This window comes from Saprolegnia diclina, assembly GCF_000281045.1.
Source record: "Saprolegnia diclina VS20 unplaced genomic scaffold supercont1.26, whole genome shotgun sequence".
In the NCBI taxonomy this organism is placed as follows: domain Eukaryota; phylum Oomycota; class Saprolegniomycetes; order Saprolegniales; family Saprolegniaceae; genus Saprolegnia; species Saprolegnia diclina.
Window position 1 is genome coordinate 184,355 of NW_008246093.1, and position 20,004 is coordinate 204,358.

Sequence of the window (20,004 nt, forward strand, 5' to 3'; positions counted from 1 at the left end):
TATATAATTGCATGTTATATAACTCATTTCAACATAGCAACACGGTCCTCAGCCTCGGGATGCTTTAGCCCAAGGTGCAAAGCTCAACTGTACGGTAGTAGCCGCTTGTCGTGCGGCGTTGCCCCTCATAGTATGAGGTGATCGAAACAGCTCCAACCTCACCAAATTCTGGATCCGCGAGTGGTATTTTTCACCTTGCATTTCACACGTATTGTTCACATCAAAACAAGTGAGAAAGGCGAGAGAGATGCGATGCGATGGCGAGGACTCAACGACGGAGCGAGCGGGTGCAGACGTGGCCAAGCATCCAGGTTACCGTGCATGCGTAGAGTGGTGCGTGTGTTTCAAGCAGCACGAGCCGTCTCGCGCAGAGCCAGGCCGTCGCCACCTTGATGGGCTCGAGGATGCAGTTGCGGACGCATACATGCAGTTCTTTGTTCATACCTTGTTCGTGTCTTACAAAGTCGTGCGCAGGGCGTGGAGGCATCTCTGGCACGAATCTGGTACGAGCAAATAACACACTTTCCTTTTGGTTCGCTTCGGTTGACGGAGCGAGCTCGATGGGCCAAGCGCCAAACGCAGTTACTGTAAGAAAGCAAACTTATCCCAAGGCTCCGTGCTGCTCAATTCGCGCTTGCCCGGATGGTATTTCAACATGCCATCGCGCTGACGCTAGTCGCATGCAAACTTGAACCGAGAAGCCTCATTCGTTGAAGCAAGGCCACGCGGGTCTTGGACGCTGAGCGAGCGCAGCGTCATGCGTGGGACGCGGGCTCTGAGAAGCGATGGCCGCAGTATAATCGCCGACTCCGGTATCGATGATGCTACATCGCGCAGGCTATTACTCTACTGACACCCGTACGCGCAAGTGGTCGAGAGGTGACAGGCGCCATCTCCTGCTGCCGTCCCACTGTTGCCGACACGAGAGACGCACACAAGCAAGCAGAGCTCCACCACACGCAGAGCGCAGCGACCACCAGCGTACTCCATACCTTTCATGCGTGCTGCAAGGACATGGACGTTTGGTTTTGATGAGATTTGGATCGTCTACAGGACTGGACATGCACGGGATCTCCTCGCCACTACATAGTCGGTACTAGTACCTTTCAACTTTGCAGTCTGTATGGTGTGGCGTGATTGCTTGGCCGACTGAACGTCCGCTCATCGTGGCAGCTTTGCATTCCGTCAAGTGCCCTGCATCTCGCCTGGACGAGGTGCCTGGACGGGCTTGTGTCGACTCACCACAGCAAAATTCCTGTGAAAAATCCTCCCACATGCACTGCACCACCTCCTGCCACCATCCAATTTGAAGTACACCAGCAGCGACCACAGCTCGCTATCACTTTCTTGCGCCGTTTACACGACACTTTCGGTTGGTTGTCATAACGTAGGTGGACACTCTTATTACCGTAGTACCCGACGAGTTTACGGAATATCGTACCGTGAACGACCTCGGTGGTGGTATTCGTGTGCCCTCTCGATGGCCCAAGGAGCTGTCCAAGCGTGTACGTTCCATGCACTCTGCGTGCTCCGTTCGTGTACGAGCTCGAGCCACCCAGCGACCCACCGAGGCTCTAGTGCCTTTTGAAACAGAGACAATACTGTCCACTACACTTGTCCGGATACTAGAGGGAGTCATTGGACAATCGAGAAAAAAGCACCAACGCTTCGATCGTGTTGGCGGTGAATAAAATAGTTCCTAACCCTAGTAGTCCTAAATGGCGTGTTAGCACGCCAGCGGCCGTGCATCGTCGTGCTTGGCGAACGACGAGAGTGCCATCGTGAGCGTCTCGTGCACATACTGGTGGCGCTCGAGTGCCATGAGCCGCTGGCGGTCGTCCGGCGACGTCGTCTTGACCGACGGCAAGACGTTGAGCTCAAACTCGAGTAGATTCTGGTCGTCGTCGTCGTCGTCGTCGTCGTCGCACCAGCACCCGCCTTCTTCGTCCGTCATGTACGATGTGTCGCACGAGTGCATGCTCGTGTCGGGCCGGGCGAGCGATATCGGTCGCAAGTCGTAGTGGACTTCATGGTACTTGTCGCTGCTCTCGATCATTTGGTTGGACGCGACCACGAGCGTCGTGCACAGCGCCGTTGACGCCGCCGGCTGGTACTTGATCTTGGCCGGCGACGTGTGGTGCTTGCTGTTGTCGTCCAGGAGCGCCCAGTCGTCGTCGTCGTCATCGATCGTATGAAACTCGCCCGATTTGAGCATCGGGCGCTTGCCCTTCCGGGACGTGGTCGCGTCCGGCTCGGCGCACTCGAAGCACATGCGCTGCGGCTCGCGCATGCGGCCCTTGATGCGAATGCCCTGCGTGCACTTCCAGCAAAACACTTCGCCACACGCGCAGCAGTTGGCCTTCCACCGCAACGGGCTAAACTTGCGCGTGCAGAGCTGGCAGTGCTTGCGGTCGCTCAACGGCACGAGCGGCACAAGCAGCGACGACCGCGCTTTGATCGAAGGCGCTTCGTTGATCCACTGGCTGAGCTTGATGAGGCTCGACGCGCGGTGCTTCATGATGGTCTTGTAGATCCACGCCGGCGCAACGCCCTTGAAATCGAGCTCGACGCGGCCGTGCACTTCGAGCCGGCCCGGCGTGTCGGTCTCGAGGAAGAGATAGCCCGAGTTGTACAGCGAGCCGCGAATGAGCTTGAGGCTCGGCTTGAGCTCCGGGCACGTCGGCAGCCGAATCGAGTGCTGGGAGACGGCCCACGCGCGGCGCCCGGACGCAAGCGCCCACTGGCGCTGGACCTCGAGGACGCAAAAGTCGCGGTTGTTGAGCGGCGTCGGGCACTCGGCGACGAACCAGCGCACGACCGCATGCATGCCGGGCTCCTTGGTCGTCGGCGACACGATGCGGTGGAGGATCGCCATGTCCACGAGATCGCTCGTGTAGTGCTCGAGCGACGCCTGCATTTGATCGTCGGTGAGGTTGGCCATCGCGTCCTGCACCTGGTCAATCGTCGCGGCCATCGACGTGACAAAGCGGTGCGGGCGGACGCGCGGCTCGTTCGGGAGCGCCGGACCCTGAAAGATCTGGACGCCATGGTGGTCGCCGCGGAAGCTCCAGCCGGGCTCTTGCATCGGATGCGTCCCGTACGTTGACGAGAGAAACGTGTTGAAGGTGCGGTGCGAGAGGTCGTTGAGGTAGCTCAGCTCGGCCTGCGAGAGCGACGGCGCCTCGACAAAGCCCGGCGGGAGCTCGTCCAAGAGGCCGCTTGTCGGCTTGCGACTGACGGGGGCCATCGTGCGATATCTATAATGAGAGACGATTTGTGGTGGCGCCAGCGTTATAAAGACGCGATCGTTCAAGAATGCTATCTCCGCGTCCGATTACTGGCCTTTCCCAAGACACGCCCGAACCCAATCAAAACGCGCGCCATAGATACGCTCGCAAGGGCAAAATGGCAACCCACTTTAGGAGGGGAGACATGTCCGCACCAGAACGTTCTTGCCACGCCAAGCCGCGCGCTCTCCACCTGCGCAGTACCCAAACAGTACCGGAAATATCGTGGCTCTCGACGCCTTGTACGGTATGGTGCACAGAGCGCACTGCGACACGACACGTGCTCGTGATACCGTCTCGCAAGCGCCTGCAGCTTTGTATGCACCGCGCATCGTCGCCTGTACCCATCGTAACCTTGCGGTTTACATGTATTTTGGATCGAAGCCGGTTGTTCTCCATTGGTTGTTCTCGAAATCCCTATCGTTTATATGTTGCTGCCACCGAGGTTGAGCGGGCGACTCGTGTCGTTGGTTGGACGACCCAAATACGAAGCAACCCATGCGATGTCCCAGCATACCTGGCGCAACTTCAACCAAGGACGTGCTGCACTAACGCTCGTCGTGCGCGCTCGCATTGGCTACAACACGTCATTTGCCCTTAGCCTAGATGTGTGTCTGGTATGGTGTATACAAACATCAAGTGTGGTCGAAAGCCAAAGGACCTCCAGGAGAGGCGGGGCGACGCGGCCGGTGGCGACACGGGAGACGCAAAGTCCGAGATGCTCGTTGCCCGTGGCAAAAAAGCGGCCGCCGCGTCTGATCGAGAGAAAGGTTACCGTCGTCGAGCGGTCGACGGCGTTGACAGGACACCACCCGAATCGAGGTACCTGGAATGGAGCAAGCTGCCTATCCTTGGTCAAAAATCCTTCCACTTGGTGGGCGGGCGCTGGCGATATGCTGGCGTATGCACCGCCTACCAGAGAGGGATCGGCGGTATCGCTCTTGTGTCCTGCGTGCTGGGACAGCGAGGCAGCAGGTGCAGTGCGATTTTCTTTACCACGCGCGACAGGACCACTCTGGGCATGGGCGCCCTGTTACGCCGAGGTATGGCACAATATGGATGCAAGAGGCCGGAACGTTGGGTTGCTTTTGCACGTATGGTTGCCGACGCGTGGAACCGACATGGCACCTGACGCCGTTGAGTGGCGCCACTCGTGCGACACGAAGAAGATAGTCCCAGAATCCCAACTGCATGCGTTGAACATACTCGTACAACCCGGTTCTCGTGAGCATCCAACCCATTCGACGCATACAAAGACGCATAAAACGCGATTGGTCGTCGACTCGCAACGGTTTGTGCTCGTCGACTTCCTACGGCTCCCAGGCAAGTTTGGACAGCACGATGTGGTGGTGATGATGCCCGCTTGCCCGTTGGCGTCATGCGGCTTTTCAATGAGTCTGTCTTGGGTGGTGATGTTATGAGCGGCGTCGCACCGCCATGGCTTCCTCCGACAGCAAGCGGCCGTTGCTATGCACCTGATCACCGCCGTCGCTATCGACCTACACTCGTCGTCGCATGAGGCTTTCCCATCTTCAGGTTTGGTGTGTTTTCGATTCAACGAGAGAATTTGGCGCCAACGAAACAACACTAAGTTTGGGTTTGAAAATTGAACTTAACGGCGACAAGCCGGTCAGAACGTCGAGGCGCACGACCCGACCAAGAGCGGATGTCCATCGAACGACGTACATGACATCGCCGTGTCGCCGAGTTGATCGCACATCTTGGTCGCTACATGTCGTCAATTGTCCGATCTTCCGCGTCAAGTAGGTGCCGTTGGAGCGTCCCACGAGCCAGCACTTGCGGTATTACCTATGCACCGCGAGCTGCCGACGCGCGTTGAGATATGTCGTCGTCGTCATCCACCACTGACAGCAGTTATCGTGCGTGGTGGGGTGCTCAGTGACGTAGCGCTCCCGTGCTGATAACCTCGTATCCTGGGTGGTCGTTGACGCTTGGACAATACCTTAGTTTGATCTTGCAAGTTGGCACTGCCTTCTCACTCGACAGCTACTCGACAGGCATCGCAGAACTGAGCGAGTGACGGAGAGAACTTCAACTTGCTTTGCAAAACTTCAGAAAGGATGCCAGTGCTTTGCCTAGCGCACAGTGGGATGCCCTTGGCACAGGGAGAAGCACGAAGACCGCCATCGCGCCACGGCGGCGCGGGTCGTCTCGCTCATAGCGCTCAAGGTATCGGAAGGAAGAACTCCTCAGACGAGATAACCGTGACGACCGACGCACCGATACGAAGAGATCCAGCTATCGAACGTATCATGCAATATGCGTTTGCAGAGGTTTTGGGAAATCATGCAATATGTGTTTGCAGAGGGTTTTGGACAATGGCGAGAAAGGGCAACTTGCCAACATGCGATCGAGTCGCAAGCTCGAGCGACCGGCGAGCTTCGCCGACGCCAAGCCGCTGCAAGAGTCGGAGCGGCTCTTCCTCGAGACGATCGCGGCCGACGCCTTTGAGCAGTTTCTCTCGTCAGCGATGGAGCGGTCGCCGGTCTGGTCGCTCCTCGGCGACTTCAACCACGTGACTGTCTACGAAGGCCCGGCGCTGCCGTCCGAAGACCGCATTGTGCCGTACCGTGGGTCGCTCTCGCTCAACGGATCGCTCGACGAAGTCCGCGCGATGCTGAGCAACCTCACGGCCGATCAAATGGCGTTCACGCAAGAGCACCACAATGACGGCATGCTCGACATGGCGATCCTCCACCACGTTCTCGAGCCGTCGCTCCGCGACCCGTTCCGGCACGTCGTCGTGCGCTGGTTCGTCCTCGAGTGCCCCAAGCCGCTCTACCACCGCGACTTTTGCGTGCTCGAGGTACCTATCTTGGTCGCTGCTAGTCTGCATGCTTGCTCATAGACGCAAAAAGAATGGCTCTTGCCCGGTGGGCGGCGGGCGTGGGCCATTGCACAGCACTCGGTGACGCTACCGACATGTCCAGACCTGAAATCCAACCTCATGGTGGTCCGCGGCTCCATGTACAACAGCGGGTCCGCTCCTCGTGCGTCGCTCCACCTTGTCATCGTTCGAGTGTCTAGGCTTGTCTTTCTCGAGAGCGATGTACCCGGCGTCCTGAACGTACACTCGCACATGGAGGTCAACCTCAAGGGCGCGATGCCCTCGTGGCTCTACAAGAGCATTCTCAAGCGGCACGTGGCCCGCATCGGCTACATAGCGTCGACGATCCACGAGTTTCGCTTGGCCGAGTGCGTCCAGAGCTACTTCGTGGTGATGGTGCCGCTCCGCGAGCGGACGCACTGTACGCAGTGCCTCAAGCGCTTCCACACGCTGCGGCGCAAGTGGAACTGCCGGACGTGCGGCGAAGTGTTTTGCTACAAATGCACGAGCAGCTTTGAGCCCAAGGGCCACAAGACCAAGCGCGACCAGCGCGTCTGCTCGTTCTGCGCCAAGTTTATTCGAGAGCAGAGCACGAGTTCGATCCGGAAGAACGTGTTTAGCGACCTCTGCCTGCACATGTCCCCCGGTACGACCATGATCGGTTTCTGCAGTTGAGGATGATGCTGATGCTCGGTAGGTTACCAAGGCTTGTCGCCAACGTACGATGATGAATCTTCCATGCCACACCGGCAGCGCAAATTGCGCCTCTCGCAAGACGACATGCGCCGACTCATGAAGGCCACCGACTCGGACCCGTGCATGCGCAGCTACTAGCGTCTCCATGTTGCTGCTGTCTCTGTAAATGCGACGCGTCTATTGTGTATGCGTTGCGTGGTCTGCAGCATGCAGGCGCTGCGCCAGGAGGCTGGCTCCAATGCGGCCATGGCTCGGGAGCTCAACGATGCGACGCCGCCGTCCTAGGCGCCAAGTGCTGCAGCTACCGCCAGGCAGGCACTGGAAGCGACGGGTTCGCCAAAGCAAGACGTGGCCGCAGCTCGCGCTGTCTGGGCTCGTAGGTCATATGAGCTTGCTCACGCCGTCGCGGCTGGCGGGTACCAGTCGCAGGCTAAGGCTATTGCGCTGTGTTGGTCGGCTAGGTCGTTGGCCGGCTGGTCGGCTGGGGCGTTGGCCGGCTGGGCGCCTTGCCGCTTCACAATCCGATGACACTTTTTTGCTGAATTTTAAAATCAAAGATCGCTATCCGGATATTCGACCGAAGGACGCATATAGTGTGAATTAACTTCTGAGCGCACTTGACAGCATACGATTATCGTCGTCGAGGGCGCACTGCACTGAGCGTACACAAAATTCCATAGCCATTCTTGGCTTCTTGATCATAAGCGCCTGCTGGCGTGACGAATGGAGTCCCCTGTATCGACCTCGACACCTTCGAACACTATATGAGTGTGATTGTATAGTGTGTACGAATTGCCTGCTATACAAACGTGCAGTCAACGTGGCCGGCGGCGTATCCGGACACGTTTCGAAGGATGCAAAATCGAACCTTCCCAGCACAGCACGAGGAGATGGAGGCGTCGCTCATGGCCAAGTCGGCGGGACCGTCCGCCAGCGGCGACCCGTACTACGTCTTCAAGGAGTAGGCGCCAAGCGACCTGCAAAGCGGATGGCTCATGCGCGCCGTAGAGACCTCGAGAGCAAGGTATCATCAATCCACCAAAAGTACAAGCGCTGGAAGCACCTCCTGGACGCCCGCGATGCGTCACCGACCAAGGACTTTGGCAAGCTCACCGACGGTACGGTATGCCACGCAGAGCACTCTAGCTCACGCTGTGCAGAGCTGACCAAGGAGCTGGCGACGGCCGAACGGTCGCTGGGCTTTCTCGAGCAGAGCATCCGCGCGATCGAGGCCGACCGCACCAAGTACGCCCACATTGATCGCGTCCAAGTGTCGAGTCGAAAGAGCTTCGTCTCGGACACGCGCCAGGTACAAACGGCTTGCATCACGAGGCTCATGCGTGCGTGGCGCAGGACTTGATGGCCATGACGGCGGCGCTGACCTCGGACGCGGCCAAAAGCAAGGTTCGCCGCGACGAGCGCAAGGTACCGTGCGTTCTTGTCGCTTTCGATTGTGCGAAACGATGGCTGTAGATGCTCGCGCCATTGACGCCGGCGCCCATCGACCGCAACTCGATCCTTGCCGACGAAAAGCAGCACCAACAGCAGATCATCAAGGAGCAAGACAAGGACCTCGACGAGCTCCACACGTCGGTTAACCGGCTCGGTCAAGTCGCGGTGACCATCAACTCGGAGATCAAGTCACAGAACGAGTAGGCAACGGGATGTTGCAACAACGAGTATCATCATGCGTCTCCCTCTAGGATGCTCAAGGACGTGGACGCCGACTTGGATGACACGACCGAGCGCATGAATTTTGTCATGGCCAAAATGAGTCGGCTCCTGAAAACCAAAGGTATCGCGCTCGACCATTGAGATTGAGATTGAGATTCGTCTCCAAACCTAGACACGTGCCAGCTCGGCGGTATCATCTTTCTCACGATCGTGCTTCTAGTCATGGTGTTCCTTGTCATTTATACATAAATCTGTGCGCCCCTCTGTATCGTCTGATCGCAAAACCGATAGCATTCCTGGCATTTGTCGCCGCTTGCGATGGGTCCCGGTGCAGCTACAGCGCGCTTCGTCAGCGATTGTGTCTTTTGTTCAGACGATCTGTTCCACCTTTGTACGCACCAAATGCGCCGGTCCAGCCCAGTGGCGCTGGCAGTCAGCCCACCAACCCTACCCCTCGAACCCACACGTTGGTTCTTGACACGATCAAAAGCGCGGGAGCGAAGCGCGTCTTCTTCTACATAGCGATCACATGCTTACGAATAAGGCATTGCTTGTCGGCCGCCATGCGTTGTCAGCAGCCTGGTGCGCTTCTTTTTGGGACGCAAATCGTGAATATTACGAATGGAATATACAAAACAAGATTGTCGGTCACGCCGACTGGGTGCTTGCGTGTGGTGCTCGCCATGTGTGGACAAGGCCGTTGGCTTGGTTGCACTGGCGTAGCCGAAGGCTCTTCTTGCGGTCGAGCTTGCGTTGGTTGGCGTTGGCTCGAATACGGTGCATGTGGCACAGGTTCAAGTACGTGCCGTCGGCTTTTTGCGCGCGCACGTGCCGGCACTTGCCCGTTGAGTAGCGGCAGAGACGGCCGGTGGCGGCGTCGGCCGGTGTCGCCAGCGTGTCGTCCTGGCTGGCGTACACGACCGAGCGCTTCTCGCGCGGTCCCTTTCGAGGCGGCGCGGCTTCAAACTGCGCAATGAGCTCGCTGCGATGGAGCTGCGCCGTCGAGAGCTTGTGGCGGCGCGTCATGAGGTTGCGCCGGATCTGCGCAAGCGACGCCGCTCGGTTGCCCCTTGACGGCGCTTCACTGCTGTCGTCAGGAGTGCGCCCCTGGCTAAAGCTCACGAGCACCATGGCGATCGTCGAGTCCATTGGCAAACGAATGGACGAACGAAGAGTGGGCGACCGTCGTCCGTGCGAGGCTAAAGATAGACGCGCGATCTGAGTTTTCATTTCGATAGCCATTTGGAAATACGCGTTTAGTTGTCCAGTGGTGGACTATAGTGCTAGCGTTGTTCATGACAAATAAAGGGCGGCTGCGTGTGAAATGCCCTCGAGAATGTCGTCGATAGACAAAATGGGGACGCCAAAGACCGCGATCTTTGCGCGGTCGACGGCGATGCATCGCCTAAGAATAGCCGACAAAGTCTAAATTTGGTGGTTGGTTTCACCAATTCTATAGGACGAGGGTATACCATATCTTTTGTATTTTTGAATTGAGAGAATACAACAATTCGCTTGCTTCGAATCCTCGATAGCACCGACGCTGCATTCACGCAGGTGACTGTCTTGGACGAGCCCAACTTTTCTTGCGGGTACGACACTCGCTGTCGACGACGATGGCCACTGGTGATGCGATGTGATTCACAAATTTCTGACTTCTTGTCGCTTTTACATCCAGCATGTCTTGAGCGTAATTGGGGGTTGTACTGAAACAGGGGCTTGAACAAGTAGGAAAATAGAATAGTGGTAAAATCAAGGTATAAACACAAAGGACTTCTCATAACACCAGCGTCCGCTCACACCGTCTTGGAATAGCAACGGTGGACGTTCATCAAGAGCCAGCAACTCAAAACTCAATTCGAGCTTCTGGCCGACATCCCGAGTCAACGGACGTGGTCACGTACGATCATCAAAGTCATTTGTGATGTCAACTTTGAAAACAAAGTAGAACTGAACTGTACTGTAGAAAATGATCCTGTATAAGTACGGTCTTACTCATACTACCGTAAATTTGAACGTTGCTAGGTAAAATATCGCATGATTCCTTGCGTAGATTTCACTACACCTCATTAAGAGGCAAATGAGATGACGTGATTTCTGCATGGCGCATAGAAATCCGCATAAAGCCAGGTGTTTCCGCATAAGATATGATGGTTTTACAGGAAGTAGCGTATATTTACGGTAAATTTATTTCGGCAGCGTGATTTTGAAAAATGACACCATATGGGTGGCTCGAAACACACTATACTAGAGATGGACGATTTAGTGTTTGTACTGAACTGGAAAATGAAATAAAATTAGGACATGTTTGGTGCAAGATCCGAAACGTGGGTTTGAAAACCGGCATTTGGACGCGAGTCGTGCCAGTGGTGCTTCCTGGAGGATGTGCTCGCGTACAACTACGAGCGTCCTACGCCGACGACGCGTTGACTTTAGTTCAACTTGTAGCCATTAAATCATTTGTTATCGTCACGACAACGTGCGTACTAGTACCCCACTCGCTCATGGTTGAAAAAGTGATACGAACCATCTTCGCCATTTTTGCCTTGCTGGTTATTCACTCGGATACAACGACTGCACTAGGCTTGGGGATCAGACACAGCCCCGCTAGCTTGCGCGCAAGCCCGCTATGGGTATTGAGCGTGTGAACGAAATCGCCCGTGGGTTTGCAGTACGTGATGACGCCGCCACCACCAGGAAAGAGCGCGACGCCGACAACATCGGAAATCACCGGACTCGTCGTCATCAGTAGCCGGACTGGCCCCGTCAACGCCAGCGAGAGGCCGCCGGCGAGTGCAGTCTCGTCGTCGACGACGTCCAACATGAGCGAAGCCACAAGATCCGCAAGACGCAAGCGCACAATGTCGCGGTTCTTCTTGACGATGTACCGACCCGGGCAGTTGGGGATCATCTTCCACTTCCACTGGCTCCTATCCAGCGCATGAGCGTGCATATAAGGCATTGTCATGGTTGTAGTGAGTTGTGATTTGAGTTGTTCAGCAATCAACTCCAATCACACCTCAGTACAACCATGAGCGTGCATATAAACAGTGTATGACAACGCACCACAAACACTGGAGTGCCGCGCCGCCGTCGCCGACGAAGCGGCCGTCGCCGACAAATGTGCTCGCCATCCCGCCGTTCCAGCCCTGATGCCGGGAGCTGATTGGCTGTTCATTTTACACCGACCACGTGCTAAATTCGATCGAAGTGTTTTCCACACACTAAATACACGCCAGTATTGGACCAAACCTTGCTCCAGCTGACTTCACGCTGAATCAGAGGATGCTCTCTTGGCATCACTATCTAGTCTATTCGTACTAGTCCGAGAAATGATTCAATGGGTGTCTTCTCGCAAGCTGCATATGCAGGCATGATATGCAGGTATCTCCTTGCCTACTCGCAAGGCGGCGTGCGATTACACGGGAACGAGGATGCGATCCGTACTTATCCGGACACCAAATTGACGCTGAAGATGCAAAGAAAGACCATTTCGCCACGAGCAAGAGCATGGCGACCCTCGCGCCGTTCAACCCGACGGGCGCCGGTGCCATCGACGTCGCCTTGCGCCTCCTTGCGCCAACGAAGGACGACGTCGTCTACGACATTGGCTGCGGCGACGGGCGGCTCCTCGTGGCCATTGCCTCGCAGTGCGGCAGCCGCTGCATCGGCATCGAATGCGACGCCAGCCTCGTCCAGCGCGCGCACGCCTTGATCCACGCGCATGGCGTGAGCGACCGCGTCACGATCCGCCAAGAAGACGCGACGACGTCCGACTTTTCCGACGCGACGCTCCTCTTTCTCTACCTCGTGCCCAAGGGCATCCAGGCCATGCTGCCCATGTACGCGCGCTCCTTCTTCGCATACTAGTATGTACTAGCGACCAAGGAATAGGCTCGAGGCCGCCAAGGCGAGTGGCGTCCGCATTTGCACCAACATCTTTTCGATACCGTCGTGGCAGCCGACGGCCACAGGCGACTACAAGGGCACCAAGGTATTTGTACTTGTTTCCTCCTCTTCTGACGCGACAACCGCACGTATAGATCTACTTGTATGCGTAGCCGCGCTTTTCGACCGGCGCGAGCTGTGGGTTACCTATACTATTTATTCAAACTTGTTCTTTGTAGTCCTTTGTCGTAGTGCAGATAACACGACGAGGAGTTGTTGCTGTGGTCTTCGTAGATGGCCTCGCAACCTCTTCCGTTAGGGCTGTGCTAAAGCGTCCGACGCGACGCGAGCCGTTGCAGTCGCGTCTTGCCGCTTCCGGCAACGTCAGCATGACAACTATGGTCGTCGTGTCGAGTGTACCTCGCTGGCCGTAGTTTAGAGTGAATCGACATAATGGGCTGGCCTTTCTCACAGCGATGGAACTCGTCACATAATGAACAAGTCCTTTAGAACTTGTGCGTACGCCTCGAAGGGCGAGAGAGGGCAACGTAGGTCGTCCATGTGTGCGCGATTGAATTTTTGTTTTTCCCGATTTTTCTGAATTTTCCAACGATCCACATCATCTTGTGTTATTCGAGGACACTACCAAGCGCATACATTGGGTATTTTGATGTCCTTGACAATATTTCCATGCTAGTCATAATCATAAGACAATATAATATCGATATTGGATTCTAAATAAGCAGACTTAAGGCGCGACGCCGTGGCACTTTTTCATATGGCGGGCAAAGTTGGAGCGCTGCGTGAAGGTCCGGTGGCAGTCAGCAACATGACAGGCGAAGGGCTTGACGCCATAGTGCTTCCACACGTGCTCCTTGAGCGACCCGCTGTGGGCGTACCGCTTGGTGCAGCCGTCGTGCGTGCACATGTACGGCTTGATGCCTTCGTGCGCCTTGTGGTGCGCGCCGAGGTTGGAGCTATGGGCAAAGCGCTTGCTGCAGCCGTCGTACTTGCAAGCGAACGGCTTGCTGCCCGTGTGCGTCCGCTCGTGCGTCACGAGCTCCGACTTGGCGCGGAACCGCTTCTTGCACACGTCGCACACATGCGGCTTGGGCACCGCCGGCGGGCGCAGGCCGAGGAGCGTCGCGAGGATGTGGGCGTCGGCGGGCCCAAAGGCCTCTTCCTTGGGCGCCCAGAGCCGCGTCGGCTCCATGTGATCGTCCATCGCGCGAAGCAAGAATGGCATGCTACAGCGGTTATGCCTCTTCACTTCATGGGAAGATCCACCGCGTCAATTTTATCCGGACTTCTTCGCGTATCCGGACACGCCTCGCGAAGATCGTTTCGCTCGCTCACGCCAAGTCCTCAGATGTTTGTACGCGTACGACTACGACGAGTTTATACCTAAGCTAGTCGTTGGTGTATGCGTACGACTCCACGTCCATGTTGTTGTTGATGATGGAGCTGCGATGTCCCGTCGCGACCGGTCGCCTTGCCCTTGGGGATTGCACGGTTGGGCATCTCCGCCCGCCGACGTCGCTTCTTCCTCCCATCTCCACAAGCCGCCTAGCTGAAACGACTCGCTGAAACGGGTTGCAACCTTCTCGCCATGATTGTGGCATGCATCAACGCGTCGGACTGAGTCGGGCCGTGTTGGGTCTTGCACGAGTTCATAAATAGAAAAGTCTCTTAGACTACTATCGGTAGTCTGTGAAAATGAAAATATTGTCCACGCGCTTGCCGACTAGCCCGACATCAAACGATACAACATACTAGTACTACCGTATACTTGGGTGGAGCTCTAAATTTTGATGAGCAAGGCGTGGTCAGCGACGCTTGCGCAACTGCCTTTTGTCGCACTCGCGGCTACCTTCTTTTCGGTTCCATCGTTCACTTGCCACTCACTTCGGATGTCGAGCATGATTGACCAAAACGAGAAATTTGCACTCTAAAACGAGAAATTTGCACTCTCAAACCAGAAAATTACACTCAGAAGAAACAACATGTCCGTTGGAATGAAATATATAGCATCATAAATGGTAGCTCGTATGCATGTAAATAATCCTCGTAGCGACTACGGCGTTGTCGTGTCGTCGTCCTGCATCGCCACTTGCACTTGATCGGTGGCCGCTGCCTCGGTGGCCGGCGTCGCGGGTGCCTTGATCCACCGGCGTCGACGCACGCAGCGCCCCATAATCTTGTTGATCCCGCGCTTGAGTTTGCCGGGGTGTTTGATGCGCAAATTCTCACGGTCGAGGTCCAATTTGCAAAAATCGGCAAATTTGGTCGCATATTCCCAGTGCCCGCCGTCGGCTTCGCACGCTTCTTCGATGCCAATACTCTTGTCAATGATCCAGTCGGCGTCCTGTGTCTTGGGGCGGTGGCTCGCGCCAAGCGCCATGTCGCGGTTGCAATACTGAAGCGGGTCCGCGAGCGTAAATGGCGCACTCCAGCCCAGAAACACTTGGTACCTACATCGAGTTGCATTCGTCGCTTGCTGGAAGGAGGACATGGGTGTACCGCTGGACTTGGTAGTAGTGCGGGACGTCCATGCTGTCGACGCCGCGCCAAAACTGGACTTCGGCGGCAAAGACGGCGCGGGGACTCAAGGCTCGGGCGAGAGCGTGCTCGACGTGGTGCAGAGTCCGCACGGGCGCCAAGATGAGGCTTCGCAACGCGCCGCCGTGTCGGTCTTCGAGCGACGCCTGTGAAAACGCAAAACCGCAATACGCCGGCCGCGCCGGCCCTGGGCCTCGAGGTGACTTCACAATATGAATCGCGAGGGTTGGATCTAAAGCAAACCGATGAGGGTTTATGAACAAAAGCGAATCACAGGACGACCTCGAAGCGGCTTGAGCTCGGACGTCAGGTAGCAGCGAAAGTCGACCTTGAACGGCTTGTAGTGCTTGGGAATGACCGGTCCAGTCCACGCAATCTTGTCGCCGAGGTCGAGCTTCTCGGCCTCTTGGAGGACGTGGTAGTACTCGGGTCGCCACTCGCGCTTGAAGCTTTTATAAATCAAGTCCCGGAGCAGCGCCATGACGACGCAGAGGAACACAATCATGTAGCTCTCGGGCAGCGTGCAAATGTAAGGGAAAATGTGGTCCGTGATCGCACTCGACATAAAGTTGGAGATGACGTAGCCCGAGACGACCCAGAACGGCAATGTGACCCACATGGCAAAGTGCATGCCTACCATTTTCTCAACAACCCAAATCTCAATCTCAAAAACACGCTACCGAGGTTCCACGAGACCGTGTTGAGACCGAGCTTTGCCCACCCGACGGCAATGACGGCACAAAATGAGACACCGCCGCAGTTGAGCAGCGAGAACGAGTTGCCTTGCGAGTCGACACTGCCGAGCAAATAGAGTGGCACGAGCGTGCACACAGCCTACATTGGAATTTAGCGCTCTTGCATCGCATGTGGCGCCTACCGCTTCGTACAGTCCTTCAAAGATCCAGGCCGTAAAGATGCGCAAGCTAAGCATCTCGCCGTGCGCTCCAATGTGGTAGAGCCCCGGGTTGTGAAACGCCATGGACGCCGACGTCTCTTGCTCCATGACGGCGACAATCATGATCGGGAGGAACGTCCAAAAGATGTTGTAGCCGTTGAGCCAGTAGTTGTTGACGTACAGGGTGCCCGAGCCGCCCGCGTACACGGCAAAGACGTAGACGCTGAAGTAGCAAATGATGTTCTTGTAGACGACGTAGAGCACGAGCTTGCACATGCGGTGGTAGTTCCAGTGGCCGTGGACGAGGAGGAGCCGGCGAAGGTACTCGAATTGCGCGATCGCAAAGTCGCTCGCGTTCACAGCCTGGAGCCCTTCGTGGCCCGAGATACCAATGCCAATGTGCGCTTCTTGGATCATGCTCACGTCGTTGGCGCCGTCGCCGATCGAGAGCGTCCGGCAGTCGGCAATGTTCTTCTTCACGAGCGCGACGACCTCGGCCTTTTGCTTGGGCGAGACGCGGCAGCAAATCACAGCCTTGCAACACTGCGCAATCTCGAGAAAGAGAAACTTGAGCTGCGGGTACATCAAGATAACCTTGAGCACTTGGCCGTCAATCACGATCGCTTGCGCCTGGACGTTCTGGAACGAATTCGAGGTGCCGCGCGCCGCTTCGTACGCCCGGACGACCTTGACGCGCTCTGTCAGCACCCGCTGGAGGTAACTCGCCATGTCCTCGTTTGGGCCGCACGCATCGCTGTTGAGGACCACACGGTCCATGTCGTCGGTCAAGAGCCGACACGCGTACGCAATGTTGATGGCCGTCTCTTCCTTGTCGCCGGTCAAAACCTAGTGCGCATAAGATCTTGTTGCAATACAATATCGAGACACGTACCCAGACTTTGATGCCAGCGCTCAAGAGACATGCAATGGTCTCGGGCACGCCGTTCTGGAGCCGGTCTTCGACGGCCGTCGCGCCAAGGAGCTCAAGGTCCGTCTCCATCGCCTCTTCGAGAGCTTCGATCCGCGCCAGGTCCTCCTGCAGGCAAAGTATTGGCATCCTTTTTGACTAGATATGTGTACCGTGTACGTCGGCGAGGTGTCATCGAGCGTCGTGAGCGCGTGCTTGTAGTCGGCCGCCCACGTCGTGTACCAGTCTTCGTCGAGCGTGCGCTGCGCAATCACGAGCGTGCGCAGTCCGTCGGCGGCGTACTGCTCCATGTGGGCCATCGTCTGGCGCTTGAGCGCTTCTGGCACGTCGCTTGCGAGCCGCGGGTAGATGATCTAAGGCAATAGCCAGTCGGTTCATGATCGTTAGCGCAAAACAATACCATGTCGGCCCCCTTTGTCATGAGCAAGAGGCGGTTGCTGGGCGTGCGGCAGATGACCGACATGCGCTTCCGCGTCGACGTAAACTCGATGAGCTCGAGGATTTGGAATTCCTCGTCGCACGCGGCGCCTTGCACGAGTCGGCGCATCTACACAGCGTAAAACTCTGCGTGAAGCGGCGAGAGATCAATGATTGTACGGTGCATTTGCCAGTCGACCGACCCACAAACGTGAACCCAAGGAAGGCGGCCCCCGCCACAAGCGCAAGCTCATCGGGCGACGACGCGGAGAAGCTCGATGCGCCTGTCGCATCGTCCGTCTCGACAACGACCGAGTGGCACACCGCGAGGTGCGTCAGGAACTTCGCCAAATTCGCTGCTTGGTGCGGAATGAGCCAGTCTTTTGCGAGCTCGTTCTTTGGGTCGAGAAACTGCACGTTGGGGATCGTGCGTCCATGCAGCGGCTCGGCTTCGAGGTCCGTGACAGACGCGACGCGCCCCGCGCGTGTCTGGGCGGCGCGGCCAATGTCGGTCGAGCCGCGGCCGTACGACCGCCCGGCGACCGAGAGCTTGCGAAAATTCATTTCATTGGCGGTGAGCGTGCCCGTCTTGTCGCTGAAGATGTGCGTCACTTGCCCAAGCTCGTCGTTGAGGTCGGCGTTGCGGACCATCGCTGGCGTGTCGGACGGGGCATGGTACATGCCTAGTTCATTTTGGTATCAGTGTCCAACTCTCCAATTCTCAAACATCTCGACACTCTCCAAACTCAAATTTGCCAAATTTGCCAAATTGGCAAACTTTGCAACAAAAAATATGAAAATCGACGTACCGAGGTCGCGGTTCATAAAGATGGTTTGGTAGCTCTTGACGATCGCGATCGACACGTAGAGCGTGATGGGGACGAACGACGCAATGAGGATCCAGTAGTAGCCAAACATGACGACGCCGCCCGAAAATGAAATCGTATACGCGTTGAGCGAGTCGCCGACGCCAAAGTAGAGGTACCATGGCGCATTTGCATGCATCCACGTCAGATCCAAGATCGTGCCGACGAAGCAGAGCGCAATGAGAATCGCCATCAGGATGAAGATGCCACGGTTGATGATCTCGAGCGCTTTGCTCGTCTTGGTCGGCGTCTTGTTGGACGACTGCATGACCTTGGTGTCGGTCCCGGTGTTGAGGACGAGGCCATACACAAACGGCGTGTTGCGAATGACGCAGCCGCGCAGCGCGACGTTCTTGAGGTCGAGCGGGAAGAGCGTGTCGCTGCCTTCGTCCGGCTCGTACCGTCCATTGAAGCTGTTGATGTCGTGGTTGGGCAGCTCGCTAAAGACGCGACCGGGCAGACGACCGAGCGCGCTTGGGTCCGAGAGCTGCGCGTACGTGCACGCAAGCGCTTGGCGGATCTTGAGGTTCGTCTCGCCGTCGAGCGACTTGGTCTCGACAAAGCACATGCCAATGGGCGACGACGGGTTGGCCTCGTGCACCTAGGATGGTATAAGACAAGGGTGGTGCGCGCAGGCGTACGGCAAGGAGGAGGACGTCGGCGGGCACGGCCTCGTACTTTTTGATTTGAAGAATGTCGCCGACCGCTACGTCCTTCCACGCCCGCTGCACGAACGGGTCGGACGCGTTGGCACTGGCTCGGTCGTACACGAGCGTCGTCCGCGCGTTCATGACGGCGTCGGCGCGGTGGCGCGCGACGTCTTCGAGGCCTGTGAACACGCCATCGACAAAGAGCACGATCGAGAGCACCATCCTGCGCATGCACTTAGCACCGAGAGATGGGATGTCACGGTGTACCATTGGTAGGGCAACCCGAGCGTCGACGAGATCGAGGGCAGGAGCTGGCCGACGCCAACGAGAAGAAAGTAAAAGTTGGCCACCTGCGCGAGAATGAGCGAGACGCCATGCGGTCATGTGCGTACCCGCGTGAAGCGCTCGTAGAGGAAGACGGGCACGAAGCTATAGAACGTGTACTTGCTCGTCGCGACCGCATTGTTCGGGAAGCCCGCGTTGGCCGACGGGTTGTTGAGGTGGACGATGCGCCAGTGCGTCGGGTCGAGCACGGACGCCGACGGCGTCGGCGCGACCGGTGCCTGCTCCGTCGTCATGGCTGCGACTCTGGAAATAGCCAACGACGAAATTTGGGTTTCGAGCTAAATTTGCTCACAAAGCTCGAAACGACCGGCGCCTTTCTGCAAGATCCCGGAACCATGGCGAAGCCGCACGCACGAGCAGTGGCGCAAGAGAAGCTCAGACATGCAGCCCAAGAAGAAGCCTCTAGATGGAGGCCATGCGTACCTACAGCAGCATGGGCTAGATCGATCAAGCTCGCAGGGAGCTCCAACTGCCCAAGATACGGCAATGATAGCGAGCGTTCCTCCGAGGTAGACGCACGCCATAATGCTAGTAGGATGCAGTCAATGCGATGCTATCTCCAGCTTCCAGCTGCAGGTCATGCGTCAAGTTGCCACTGGCGCCTGTCCAGCGACGCCGCTTCCTTCGCATGCTTCGGTTTGAAACGCCAACATCCGGATAAGGCGATCGGATTCCGGATAATATACGACCTCGGTTTTGCTGCAGTTTAAAATCGTGAGAGCGTGTGGCAGCGTCGTTGAGAAGATGCGCAAGGCGAGGGTACTACGTAGTACTAGGCCATAAACGATTCCATGAAGGTTAGTATGGATGTATACGTACTTGAGAATGGAAGGAGTAAAGACGGGTGGTGGCGTCGACAACCGTTTCGACAGAGACTGGCGCGGTGGCACTTTGGCCGGCTGCACCCCGTTTTTCAGAGACGAAACGAAATATTTGTTTAAAAACTCTAGT

At 56.8% G+C, this 20,004-nt stretch overlaps 8 protein-coding genes across 8 annotated transcripts; 3 read left to right on the forward strand and 5 right to left on the reverse strand.

The window, feature by feature from the left end:
- Window positions 1–1,615: 1,615 nt before the first annotated feature.
- On the reverse strand, window positions 1,616–3,325 carry SDRG_08495 (hypothetical protein). Its single transcript, XM_008614385.1, has one exon. The coding sequence runs from the start codon at window positions 3,245–3,247 to the stop codon at window positions 1,727–1,729; it is 1,521 nt and encodes a 506-aa protein (XP_008612607.1). The 5' UTR covers window positions 3,248–3,325; the 3' UTR covers window positions 1,616–1,726.
- Window positions 3,326–5,644: 2,319 nt separating this feature from the next.
- On the forward strand, window positions 5,645–7,023 carry SDRG_08496 (hypothetical protein). The gene is made up of 4 exons (XM_008614386.1): window positions 5,645–6,114; window positions 6,157–6,287; window positions 6,336–6,781; window positions 6,833–7,023. The coding sequence occupies exons 1-4, from the start codon at window positions 5,653–5,655 to the stop codon at window positions 6,967–6,969; spliced, it is 1,176 nt and encodes a 391-aa protein (XP_008612608.1). The 5' UTR covers window positions 5,645–5,652; the 3' UTR covers window positions 6,970–7,023.
- Window positions 7,024–7,695: 672 nt separating this feature from the next.
- Window positions 7,696–8,769, forward strand: SDRG_08497 (hypothetical protein). Its single transcript, XM_008614387.1, has 7 exons — window positions 7,696–7,792; window positions 7,840–7,949; window positions 7,992–8,140; window positions 8,185–8,256; window positions 8,305–8,483; window positions 8,535–8,626; window positions 8,678–8,769. Exons 1-7 carry the CDS (start codon window positions 7,722–7,724, stop codon window positions 8,752–8,754), a joined length of 750 nt encoding a protein of 249 aa, XP_008612609.1. The 5' UTR covers window positions 7,696–7,721; the 3' UTR covers window positions 8,755–8,769.
- A 330-nt stretch (window positions 8,770–9,099) lies between these two features.
- Window positions 9,100–9,719, reverse strand: SDRG_08498 (hypothetical protein). The gene has a single exon (XM_008614388.1). The coding sequence runs from the start codon at window positions 9,652–9,654 to the stop codon at window positions 9,154–9,156; it is 501 nt and encodes a 166-aa protein (XP_008612610.1). The 5' UTR covers window positions 9,655–9,719; the 3' UTR covers window positions 9,100–9,153.
- Window positions 9,720–10,915: 1,196 nt separating this feature from the next.
- Window positions 10,916–11,667, reverse strand: SDRG_08499 (hypothetical protein). The gene is made up of 2 exons (XM_008614389.1): window positions 11,572–11,667; window positions 10,916–11,435 (listed from the first exon to the last, which is right to left on the reverse strand). The coding sequence occupies exons 1-2, from the start codon at window positions 11,637–11,639 to the stop codon at window positions 11,063–11,065; spliced, it is 441 nt and encodes a 146-aa protein (XP_008612611.1). The 5' UTR covers window positions 11,640–11,667; the 3' UTR covers window positions 10,916–11,062.
- A 306-nt stretch (window positions 11,668–11,973) lies between these two features.
- On the forward strand, window positions 11,974–12,911 carry SDRG_08500 (hypothetical protein). The gene is made up of 3 exons (XM_008614390.1): window positions 11,974–12,347; window positions 12,400–12,499; window positions 12,549–12,911. Exons 1-3 carry the CDS (start codon window positions 12,016–12,018, stop codon window positions 12,564–12,566), a joined length of 450 nt encoding a protein of 149 aa, XP_008612612.1. The 5' UTR covers window positions 11,974–12,015; the 3' UTR covers window positions 12,567–12,911.
- Window positions 12,912–13,087: 176 nt separating this feature from the next.
- Window positions 13,088–13,681, reverse strand: SDRG_08501 (hypothetical protein). Its single transcript, XM_008614391.1, has one exon. It carries the CDS (start codon window positions 13,637–13,639, stop codon window positions 13,142–13,144), a length of 498 nt encoding a protein of 165 aa, XP_008612613.1. The 5' UTR covers window positions 13,640–13,681; the 3' UTR covers window positions 13,088–13,141.
- Window positions 13,682–14,397: 716 nt separating this feature from the next.
- SDRG_08502 (hypothetical protein) lies at window positions 14,398–19,308 on the reverse strand. The gene is made up of 13 exons (XM_008614392.1): window positions 19,101–19,308; window positions 18,976–19,058; window positions 18,700–18,931; window positions 18,002–18,659; window positions 17,373–17,875; window positions 17,176–17,322; window positions 16,928–17,128; window positions 16,740–16,883; window positions 15,830–16,693; window positions 15,633–15,786; window positions 15,235–15,585; window positions 14,914–15,184; window positions 14,398–14,864 (listed from the first exon to the last, which is right to left on the reverse strand). Exons 1-13 carry the CDS (start codon window positions 19,284–19,286, stop codon window positions 14,468–14,470), a joined length of 4,191 nt encoding a protein of 1,396 aa, XP_008612614.1. The 5' UTR covers window positions 19,287–19,308; the 3' UTR covers window positions 14,398–14,467.
- Between the last annotated feature and the right edge of the window lie 696 nt (window positions 19,309–20,004).